Source organism: Pangasianodon hypophthalmus, chromosome 13, assembly GCF_027358585.1.
Source record: "Pangasianodon hypophthalmus isolate fPanHyp1 chromosome 13, fPanHyp1.pri, whole genome shotgun sequence".
Taxonomy (NCBI): domain Eukaryota; kingdom Metazoa; phylum Chordata; class Actinopteri; order Siluriformes; family Pangasiidae; genus Pangasianodon; species Pangasianodon hypophthalmus.
This window is the reverse complement of record NC_069722.1, coordinates 19,058,222-19,070,377: the sequence shown is the minus strand read 5'-3', so window position 1 is coordinate 19,070,377 and position 12,156 is coordinate 19,058,222. Positions and strand designations below refer to the sequence as shown.

Genomic DNA, 12,156 nt, shown 5'->3' with positions numbered 1-12,156 from the left:
ATTACGAATTCTTTTTTTTTTAATTGTTATTTTTTTATTTATTTTTTTTTTTGGCTCCAGCAGAGAATCTGAAGCGACTCTGTAAACTCTGTGTCAAACTCTGTGTCAAATTAAATTATTTTTGTTCCACGCTTCATGGAACATACCTCCTCCCCAACCGTTTCCGTTTTTTGTTTTTTTTAAACTTCTGTCAGCTGACTCAGGAGTCACATGACGTTCTCTCGTGGTTTCCAGCGGCACTGTTGAAGGTGCTCAGAGTCGGTACCGGGAACCGAACAGAACCGACTCGAGACGGCAGGAAAGGAAGATGGCGCGGTGCTGCATTGGCGCTTTTGTTGCTGCATTGTTGTTTACAGCCTGTTTGAACACGGGTAAGATATTCACTACAAGGGTAAATTTTGCTACAGGAAACTCACCTTATCTAGAGCAGAGTTAAAATACGTGAACGTGACATTATGAGGTTGAAATAGGAGCTGGGAGTTCTGTTGGTTTGAAAAAGAATCGGATCATTTGTTTTGATTCGTTTGGAACTTGCTTAGGGGTTTGAAGCTCCTTAGTATTTCTGAGATAAATTAAGAGAGAATTTTCTTTCTTATTTGGAACAACAGCGCTGTACTTTCTTGTAATAGCTGTAATACTTCGAAACAGACGTCTAGTCTGTGTGTTTGTGATTTTCTGGTGACTAGTGAAAGTGAAAGAGGAGTAGTTTTAGTGCTACATGTGTATCTGGATCTGTATCTGGTGTTGTTAGCCATATCACAGTACCACAGCACTGTAATAAAGTACTGGAAGTATCCACTCTTAAAGGGAAAGTCCATCCTGAAACACATTAGATATGTTTCTATTGAAATATTTGTTTTGTACCTTGTGTTTGGTGCTAATTTATTTTGGTTGGTACCGTGTTGTCGTTATTCCTGTTAGAAATTGTGTGCCATGCTGATGTCACAGGGAGAAGCGCTGTTGCCTTCTTCCTCATGTGGTCTCAGGGAGTTTTTCCTTGCCACTGTCGCCTCTGGCTTGCTCATTAGGGACAAATTCACACATTTACAATTTATTTTGATTTAATTTGAATGTATTTTGTATATTTATGTAAAGCTGCTTTGTGAAAATATCCATTATTAAAAGCGCTATACAAATAAAATTTAATTGAATTGCATGAGGACAGTATATTCAGTAAAACAACAGCACTAGAGTAACCGAAATTTCAAACACAATATGGCCAAATATGGTTTATTTTTGCTCCGTGAACAGAAATAGAGTGCTGCAGGAATGAGTCCTAAAACCTGCACTTCTTGTTCCATCGTCCCGATCTCAATGGGTTTTTGGTTAAATGCCGGAAATAAGGTCTGTGGTTAACACAAGCTCAGGATATTTTCACGTTTTATTCTACGACATAAAATACATCAGTAATACCCCACTCATGATTTTTTAAAGCTTTTACGTGTCTTGAAAAAGGAGGTTGCTAACAAGTGGCTAAATGGGACTACAGAGGTTGTCAGACATGTTAAACGTCATCACACGAACTACGAGATGACAAGCACGATGGTTTAATTAGCATGAAAGTTGAAGCTGATTTGTTTGAGCAGAGTGTACAGAAAGAGAGAAGGTGAGAGAACAGGACAGACTAAAGGACTGAAATGCTGCCGTATCACTCTCTTTAGGTAGAAATGAAGCAAGGGCTAATGTACACTCAACTTACTTTAAAATTGGGAAGTCGGAACTCAGGATTACGTTATTTGTGACTTTTGTGCATTCAAGCTACAAAGGAGGGGGAACCATGGATACCTCATGGATGTTCATCTTTCATTAGCAACAAGCTAGACAGCAAACTGTATAGTCATGGTTATGTAGCGTTAACAAGCTAATACGTCTGTATGTTGATTGATGTAAAGCAAATAGTTTTATATATAGCATAACTCATAACTAATTTAAAGGTAAGAACTTTGTTTACTGTTGATACCGGGAGCAGCCATTTTGATTTGACGTCACTTGCTGAACTCGGGGTTGAGCAGATGTCCTGCGTTTACAGTTAGGTATTCCCAGTTGAGTGGGCTTGTTCTTCTTTTTTTTTCGGAGAAATTCTGAATTACAAGTACGACTATCAACAGGCAGTTGAATGACATTGTGAGTAATGTAGGAAAGTGTCAGCCAAAGTGAATATAGACCAACAAATTGATGAAATAAACTTAAACGTAAAGCATCACCTCAGAATTTCATTACTTGAAGATCACATATCAGTTAAAGAGATTAATATGCAAGTCATTCAGGGTGAATGTTTCCTTTATTGAGCTGATGAGTTGGATCAGCTGATGTTGTGGAAAAACTTGCTTACTATGTCGGAGTGATATTCTCAAACGAATAGAAGATTTCTTTTTTTACAGCATTTTTACATTGCTGACCGTTGGCATGTTTCTTTACTGGTGGTCGGTTCTTGGAAGAAGGCTGGAGTTTGGAATGACCCACCCTTTCCTCTTAACCACGCCCACTCTTGATGTCACTCTATTGATTCTCATTACTTTTTTAAAATGATATTTAAAACATCAGAAAATGGCAAAAGGGGGGAAAAATGTCATATTAGGTATGTCTTGATTTTGCTGACTGACACAAGCCAAGTTATATTTGACCAATAAATCGCAAACTTGATCTTATCCCATCACAACAGAAGTGTAGCTAATATTAGCTAGCTTTCTAGCGAACCAAGTCAGATAGCTACTGCTGGAAAGCTAATATTAGTGTGAGTCAGGAGGAACTCTAGTTGAAAAAGATGAACAATGAAATGTTTTATCATCATATTTATTGGTCCATAATAAAGGGTCCTATCTTACTTACCACATTTAACCTTTCCTAATTCCAAAAACGTATTACACAAATCCCAGAGATTGCAGTGTAATTATAATGCACAGTAAATAACCATCTGGTAGTCATTAGTCACAAAGGACATGGTTTTAGTCTATAATTAGGAAATCATCAGGTGTGTGTGTGTGTGTGTGTGTGTGTGTGTGTGTGTGTATCTGTTATGTAAATTATACTGTTTTTCCCACAACCTGCTCATTTCTCTGCCAGTCTCAGGTAAAGAGGCATGGGATTACGTGGATGTGCGTGATGGAGCTCATATGTTCTGGTGGCTTTACTACGCTAACAGCTCATCAGCCGGCTTTCAGGATCTGCCGCTGGTCATGTGGCTTCAGGTGTGACTCTCATAAAAGTCATTTTCATGATGAGTCAAAAGTAATTTCAATGGTTCTCTTAGAATGAAAGGGTTTGTCCTTCAGTATTTTTCTGTTGATCATCACTGGGAAGTCACATCACTTACTCATGTTGTTTCCGATCAGGGTGGTCCCGGAGGATCAAGCTGTGGTTTTGGAAACTTTGCCGAAATCGGACCTCTTGACACCGACCTTCAGCCGAGAGAAACCACCTGGGTGCGTGTGAAATTATTTATTTTATTTTATCAGTAAACAAAAATCGCTTTCTTTATCCAAATGCACAGAAATCTGACTTGGTAAGTCAACACAAAAGCTTACGCACACACACACCATGTATAAAGCACATTACTGCATAAAACATTGCAGTTTAACAGATCCTAACGCTAGAGGTCCACTGGTTTTGGAATGTTGCACAGTGTAAATGTTAGTGTTTTGCGAAAGTATTGATACGAGACACAAAAGGTTTAACTCTTTTTTTTAACCCGAGGCCAAAAAATGGAATTTCCGCCTGTTTTGGTGGTTGCTGTTCAGCACTGAATTTATTTGTGATGTCACACAGTAGTGGTTAATGGCTCCTATGAAAGGAGATACTCGGGGCTTTAGGAATTTGTAGTTTTTCATAAGTAGTTCTTTTTTTGTTTTAGTATCAAAAAAGCTTTAGTTTTGCTGTCCGATTTATCTCTGTGCCCATGTTATTGTGAAGAGGTTCACACCCCTCCCCTTTCCCATCACCCTGCTCACTAGCAGCTAAATACAGAGTCATGATACTCTACACACAGAAACCCAACGGTGTTCTGACTAATCTTATAAGAGCCTTGCGGCGATTAAAATAATTCATTTGTTTATATTGCTTGAAAATGTCCGATAAGTCATGCCAGTGTGCTGTGAGAAAGCGTTCAGAAGCTTGATTTTATCAATATCACCAGGTTATGGCCATAAATTTGAAATATCATGGGTTTAGGTAGTAATCAGTTATATGATATGTCATCATTCTTTTTGCAAGCCACTGTACCTGTTTGAAGAATGCTGTAATGCAAATGAATATTACTTCTTTAGTTTCGCACTGGAGCTACAACACTGATTTATAGCTGCTAGTTAAGCACTGTACAAACTGCAGGTCTAAATCATCACACACTTGCATGAAATCACTTCAGTATCCCAAACAAACGTGTTTATGTGGTTTCTGACGCAGTATAACACACCAGTTATCTTTATAAATGGGAAAAAATGTGTCACAGATTTGAAAACAGCAATAGAATGAGCAGCTCTCTCGAAGCTGAATCAGTTCCTCATTTTTGATATCACTAAACATAGAGACAGGAGGTGTGGCCTAAAGTTTGAAGGTGAAATTGTGCATATGATTTGAATGATATGGCTCCAATCTGATTTGAAACTTTTTTATATAATAAAGTGACTTAATATTGACTGGTATTTTAAAGTGAATATGTGATTTATGTATGCAGGTTGTGTAATCAAGTTACCCTGAGTGTGAGAGACACTATATGTAAAAAACTATGCTATTATATTGTTGCTCTGTGTTTGTAGGTGAAGGCAGCGAGTGTTTTATTCGTGGATAATCCAGTTGGAACTGGTTACAGCTACACAGACTCGTATGATGCTCTCACTAAAGACGTGGCAATGATAGCATCGGACATGATGGTCCTCCTGCAGCACTTCTTCTCCAAAAAAAACGAATTTCAGGTAACACACACAAGGTGTAACATAACATAACATAAACACAGTTACACACAGCACACACTACCTCTACTGATGCGTCTGAGGCTGAACACAGGGAGTGTGTTAAAAACATGCTAATCCTTACTAAAATAATTTGTGATTACCTTAAAGGATTTCAATCATACTGTATGTAATTATCTCCACAATATGTTTCCCCTCTCTTATACAGAGTATCCCTTTCTACATATTTTCCGAGTCTTATGGAGGAAAGATGGCAGCTGCTATTTCTCTGGAGCTCACCAAGGTACAGAAACATGCTAATGATTTACAATCTCACCTTCACGTTATGATTTAAAAGGGTCTTTCTAACAAGAAGTACATGAATAATATACAGCATGTATAAAAGGGGTTATCAGTTAGATTTGAAAAGGACTAAATTCTTGCAACACCTCACACGAATGATAATTTAACTGGAAATTATTATAATACTTTTGGTTGAAAATTTAAAAGCAAATATTAGCCTCGTATTTCTTGCACTTATGGGTATAACCTATGAATATGGCCTTGTACTGCACATCTTGGTATATGCCATTTGATATTCAGCCATAGAAAAAATTCAGTTAAATTTTTTTTTTTGTATGGTGCTTTTAATAATCAACATTATCACAGAGCCGCTTTCCTAAAATCCAGAATTTTATTTAAATCTCTAATGAGTAAGATAGAAGTGACAGGGGCAAGGAAAAACTCCCTGAGAAGACATGCAAAGACAAAACCTTGAGAGGAACCAGACTCATATATGTGTTTGTGTGTCTCTCTGTCTCTCATATATATGTATATGTGTGTGGTCTTCTGCTTTTGTTGCTCATCTGCCTCAAGGTTGTGCATACTGAGATGCTTTTCTGCTCACCGCTGTTGTAAAGAGTGATTATTTGAGTGACATTCTGGCCATTCACCTCTGGCCTCTCTCATCCATAAGGTGTTTCTGCCTGCAGAACTGCTGCTCACTGGATGTTTTTTGTTTTTCGCACCATTCTGTGTAAACTCTGTATACTGTTGCGCACCAAGAGCCAAGACACAATCATTTACTATGAAAAGATGTAAAAATGTAAAAATGTAATCCCCATTGAAATGACTCAACACTACTGCTTGACACATTTTACACAAAACTTACTGGGACTGAGATGGTCATGACATTTCAAACTGAAATGCCTATAGAGATGTGCGTCTGTCTTTTCACTACCAAATCCTCCTCGCTTACATTCTCACTCCTTGTTTTTTTTTTCCCTGAAACTCGGCCTAACAGAATTCAACTTTTTTTAATCTAATCTCTAAAAACTGCATTTCTTGCTGTTCACATGCATATGTTTTGGATATTTCATCATGCACTTGGCTGATGCTTTGAAGTGTTTGAGTTCATACAGTACCTACTTCTTCGAAACTGCTCCAAAACTATATACAGCATGCTAAGTGTGTGTAATGGTTTATTTCTCTGTGTGCTCAGAGGCATTAGTACACCATCGTTTCTTTCTGTCTCTCTCTATAGGCCATTCAGAAAGGTTCCATCAAGTGTAACTTTGCGGGCGTGGCACTGGGAGACTCGTGGATTTCTCCTATTGGTCTGTGATTTACAAAAATATATATACATAGATTTTTACAGTGTAAAACCTTTTAAGGAAAGTCCCCTACCATCAGTGAGTACATGTGCTGACGTGACATGTGCTCGCTACAGAGATGGGGGGGGGGGGGGGGATTTCACACTGTTAGTTAGTGAGAATGTAGATTTGTTTATCTGCAGATCTGATAAGTCATCAGAGGTACAGAAGGAGTCTTTACGTACTGATCAAAGTCCTTATGGTGTAAAGGTTGCAGGCTGGGTAATTCAGTACTCAGTGTTACACAGGGGATGTGAAATTCTGTTCCACCAAATGAGTCATGTGGGATTACAGTAACTGATACAACAGTGAAATCATGACCCTGGCTGGAGATTTACTAAGTCGTGACTTATTGATTGACTAAAAGGTCTGCATGTGTAAAATAAATAAATAAAAAGTGCAAACTATATAATATCTGTAAAAAAAAAAAAAAAAAAAAGTGCCAACAAATTTACTAATGGGTCTGTGGAAGATCACTTCTTTCTTATGAGCAAAATAGTGCAGATTGTCCATTTTACTCATTTGACATAATGAATATGTCTAATTGGGAAGTTCCTACCTAAAAGTACAAGAATACAGGACGGTCACATTGCAGACACGAATTTAGCCCCAGAAGTGAAATTTACCAAACCTGAAAGCCATGAACGGTGATTGTGTGCACAGATTAATACCATCGAAGGGCAAGCATTAAATTTGTGAGAGCCCGCTTGTATACAATAAAAGTTAAATGATGAGAATACAGGTTCTCATAACTGTGTCCCTGTCATTTACAGAGTTGAGTTTTGTAATTCAAACACAGCAAGACCACTCATTGCACTAATTGCACGCTTTATTTACAATCTTAGTACATTCTATTATAAACTGCTCATCACGTATATATTATCTTTTAACTTTTATCTTATATCTTTTTAATCTATTATCTAATATATTATCCTTTTTTTCCTTTTTGCTACAGACTCTGTTCTGACATGGGGGCCCTATTTATACAGCACTGTAAGTAGCACATCATCACAGCAGTTATAATATACACTGCCAGCCAAAAGTTTTTGAACACCCTAGCATTTTTTTTTGTTTGAATGACCTCAGCTTAAACACTCTACTTTAAAAAAAATCTATCTAAGGAATAGGTATGCGTGCGTAATTGTTGATATGGTGAGGTTTTCTGTGAGGAAGCATTTGTTTAGCGTTTTTAGAAGGAGTCTGCAGTGTTAGTGCTTCATATCAGTCTGAGGTAAGGCAAAGTCTTCAGGACAGAGGGCTCGGCAGTTTCTTGACATTCTTAACGTCTGCATTTCTCAAGAGAGAAATAAGAGAAGCTGGTGAGGAAATGACCGTTTATAGCTGCTGTAATGCAAGCGATAACAGGAACTAACTTGTTTCATGGACAGTCAGCAATATTATGTAAACATAAATGGAAAAAATGCACAGAGTGATGTTCTTTTAAAAAGAATATATTATTAGCATTGCTGTGGTTTAAGAGGAATGAAATATTCAGGAATGTGCATTTATAGGAAAATAATCAAATTAGGGACGGTAACAGTAACCCGTCTGTACATCAGGCTACTTCACACCACCTGGGCTTTGATTACTTTCCTGTAACAGCATGCCTGGTCATGGTGTATATCTTACATAACACACTGAAAGGCCAGGTGTTCAAAAAAATGTTTGACACACAACATATAATTTTGTTCAATTATTGATAACATTTATAAAGTGTATATAAATATGTGCTGTTGTTAAAAATGGACTTAAGATTCTGTGTGTGTGTGTGTGTGTGTGTGTGTGTGTGTGTAGTCCCTGCTGGATGATTTTGGCCTGGGTGAGGTGATGCGAGCGGCTAAAGACGTTCAGAAGGCTATTGAGCAGGAACAGTACGACACCGCCACCCAGCTGTGGAGCGTCACCGAGAACGTCGTAGAACAGGTCAGAGACGTCCACACGTACACAAACACTTGTTGTGTTACTGTATTGTGCTGCATTGTCTTACTCAAGCTGTGCTGTGTGTGTGTGTGTGTGTGTGTGTTGATCTCAGCACTACTGGATAATTTAATCTGTATTACTGTACATACACCTGAACAGAGCATTCATCATGACAGAATGTGTGTCTGACTTCATACGTGGAAACATGGCTTTGTTTTGGATGAGAAAAGTCATTAACAGTGATATGTGCACATGCAGTTTCACAGCTGGCTAACATGAACCAACCTCATAGGATTTCTGTGAGGACTTGGAGGATCACATGACTCAGAGAGAAACCTTTTTCCTTTTCTGATCTGATCTCAATCAGACAAAACAGAAAAAAGAGCTGGACTGACTTTGGACATTCTGACATTCTGATATTCTATAATCATGATTTGAGAATGTGTTTTGATTCCAAGTGGATTAATGTCGTCCGTCTTTGGTTCCAGAACACCAATGGCGTGAATTTCTACAACATCCTCACTCAGAACAGTGACATGCTCAAATCCAGCACAGAAAACGAAGACTATCTGTGTAAGATACACTTCTATCAACCAGTCAGATTCATTTTCTCTGGTCATTGTATCAGTAAGGAATATAACTTGATGGAGCATGCTGTTGTAGGACAATAATCAACAGTGGGTGGTTTTAGTATAACAGCATGTGCCATAAACATGTTGAATTTGATAGAATGTTGTGGTAATTTCATAATAACAAGGATAAAATGCATTGGACAATTACCGTGATACACAATGAAATATAGGTACATGAAGTTTTTATTGCTTTCTTGTCTGCTTGTCTGTCACAGCCGCTTTAAAACGGCGACATGTTCGACCTCTGCATGGCCGGTCACTCGATGAGCTGATGAATGGACCAATCAGGGAGAAGCTTGGCATCATTCCCAAAAATGTGACATGGGGAGGTAAACATCTGTTAGTGAATAAATAAATGTGTCCACACAGAAAATTTCACCATACATGTCCGTGTGTTAGTTGTTCCCATAGAAACGATAATGTATTAATATACACGTGTGGTCTAAATTCTAGCTTGAAGTACCTTCAGAGCTGCTGTTATAGGAAATGAATCAAGCTACTGACCAGTCAGATTTAAGAAGTCAACAACTACTAAATAAGATGCTGTTGTGTACAACAGCGTCCCGAACCATGTGTGTGTTTGTTTTTACCACCTTTGTTATTATAGTGAATGCCAATGAGCTCGTCTTTAATTCTCTTTCAGCCACATGACTCCATTATCAGTGTATTTATGCATTATAAAGGGTTTATGAAGTTCTTACATCCACACAGATTCCTAGCTTGCTCAGCTTCTTTGTGTGTGTGTGTGTGTGTGTGAGCCTAGGCCAGTCTGAACAGGTGTTTTCCAGCATGTCCGGAGACTTTATGAAGCCTGTGATCGACATTGTTGATGAGCTTTTGGCTGCAGGAGTGAATGTGACCGTCTATAACGGCCAGCTGGACTTAATCGTGGACACCATGGGTAAAGCACATCATTACTGATTATGAAATTGTAGGATGCAAGGCAAGGCATTCCAATACGTTCTTGTCTGTAACGACCAGAAACCAAAAAAGTAGAAATCCCCCATTTTTAGGCATTTAAAGCTACAGTGATCAGATCAGTAATGCACAGATGCACAGATAGACTGCTGCAGAATCGCTGTGTGAGCTCACTGGCTAAAGCTAGCTAAAAGACAAGCCAGATGTTTTGCTCTTTCATCTAATCCTCAGTAACTGTGACAGTCACGCTGATGTGCACAATAAAGTTTTGGGCCACATCTGAAAGTTAGTACATTTTTGCCATTCCTATATTATAGACAAGAATTCAAATTGGCTTACAAAACAAAAGAAAACAATTTGGCATTGTTACACACACACAAACTTACTTAAATGTTTGTAAACAAACAAACAAAAAAATATTTTTACAATGTAACAGACAAAAACAAACAGATAAGAAATTAAGTCGTGTAACAATAAAAACGTACATGTTTCACAAATAAACAAAAACATTCTTTTGCAGACAAAATGGTACTTTAGTAGCTTACAGACAAAAAAATAATATCTAATACATATTTAGTATGTTATGCACAAAATACTTTTTAAAGCCACTTAAGCAGATGTTCATTTGTAACATTTGGCACACTTGATTATTTGTAAGTCATTGTTTGTTTGTAAAGCATTGCTCTTGTAGTATTTGTCATGTTTTATTTTTTGTTAGTCAAAGAAGTACTTTTAGTCTTGAATTTCCAAAACCCAACATACAGACAAAATTAATAATATAGACAAAACATTGCAAACAGAAATTGTTACACATTCCAAATACTCACACCTTTTGTTTAGAAACCGTTTAATTAACTCTATGTGTAACACTGTCAAATCAAACAATGTTTTCGGACATCAAGTACACTTAAGTACAGGCTTGCAGATCATTGTGTGTCATTAGTAAGTAACAGCATTACAGAGGAATATTGTGTTGTGTGTGTGTGTGTGTTTTGCAGGTCAGGAGCTTTGGGTTAAAAAGCTGAAATGGGATGGGCTTCAGAAGTTTAATCAGATGAAGTGGACGGCGCTGGAAGACCCCCAGTCAACAGGACAAACTGGAGCTTTTTATAAAACCTACAAGAACTTCACTTTCTACTGGATCCTCAAAGCTGGACACATGGTAACGAACTAGTTTAAGCCTGACTTATGTGGCGTGATTGCTGTATCTTGATTATACAGTATGAGAAGAATATATTGTTCAATAATATCAGAAAGATTACAGTAAGATTTAACTCCACATTAGTTGAAAAACAAGAACCAGAACCAGCAGAACAAGATGATGGGACGTTTGGGGCAAAAGTCTTCAGTCAGTCAGGCCAAAGTCACAAGTGTTCGTGAAGCTGTAGGAGGAAGTGCATACATCATATATACAGTCACTGTCATGTACTTCTGAAGTAAAGAGGAAGTCTGACTACTTCCACTTCCTTTAAACGCACCCTCTGTTTTTCTGCAAGTGTACTATAGACCTATACATTTATTTGCTACCAGAGAAACCCAGAAGATGCCTATCAGGCTATCATTATAATTGTTTCTCATGAATTTTATACAAGAATTTATTCAAAAACATGAGGTTTGCTGTGGGTAAAACCATTTCTATGACAAAACCTCTTTTTTTTTTTTTTTTTTTTTTTTTTTTAACCCATAGATCCCGTCTGACCAGGGCCCGATGGCACTGAGGATGTTGAAGATGGTGACACTTCAGGAGTGAAAAAAAGCTGCTTATTCATTTTAGACAATCAACACACTTCACTAAAATCAGTGCTTCTTTTTTTTCTGGCTTCACACCAAAATTCACTGTCTGATGACTCTCTTGTGTTTGATCAAACTGACTTTTATTTTGTTTTACCTGGATAATCTATCTGAAATAAATGATTTTTTTTCTACATAATTTCTACTTATTAATGAATTCTCAGCTCACACAGTTTACTCAGATCATCAGTTATGAGACAGCAGAGCAAGCGTGACGAGATTATTTATTTATTTATTTATTTATTGCCAGACCACTGGCCAGCCTAGTGACTACATTTTAATTCACTGAGTAAGTGAGTAAAAGATCCACATTGCTGAAAGGAAACGCATCACACTGTGCACTGAACTGTGCACTAAGCT

At 37.7% G+C, this 12,156-nt stretch overlaps 1 protein-coding gene across 1 annotated transcript; it reads left to right on the top strand.

Annotated features, from left to right (window-relative positions):
- Positions 1 to 201: 201 nt before the first annotated feature.
- On the top strand, positions 202 to 11,935 carry scpep1 (serine carboxypeptidase 1). Its single transcript, XM_034310282.2, has 13 exons — positions 202 to 371; positions 3,064 to 3,188; positions 3,333 to 3,422; positions 4,752 to 4,907; positions 5,113 to 5,187; positions 6,427 to 6,499; positions 7,491 to 7,528; positions 8,330 to 8,458; positions 8,944 to 9,028; positions 9,303 to 9,416; positions 9,851 to 9,988; positions 11,004 to 11,167; positions 11,693 to 11,935. The coding sequence occupies exons 1-13, from the start codon at positions 308 to 310 to the stop codon at positions 11,753 to 11,755; spliced, it is 1,314 nt and encodes a 437-aa protein (XP_034166173.2). The 5' UTR covers positions 202 to 307; the 3' UTR covers positions 11,756 to 11,935.
- Positions 11,936 to 12,156: the final 221 nt, after the last annotated feature.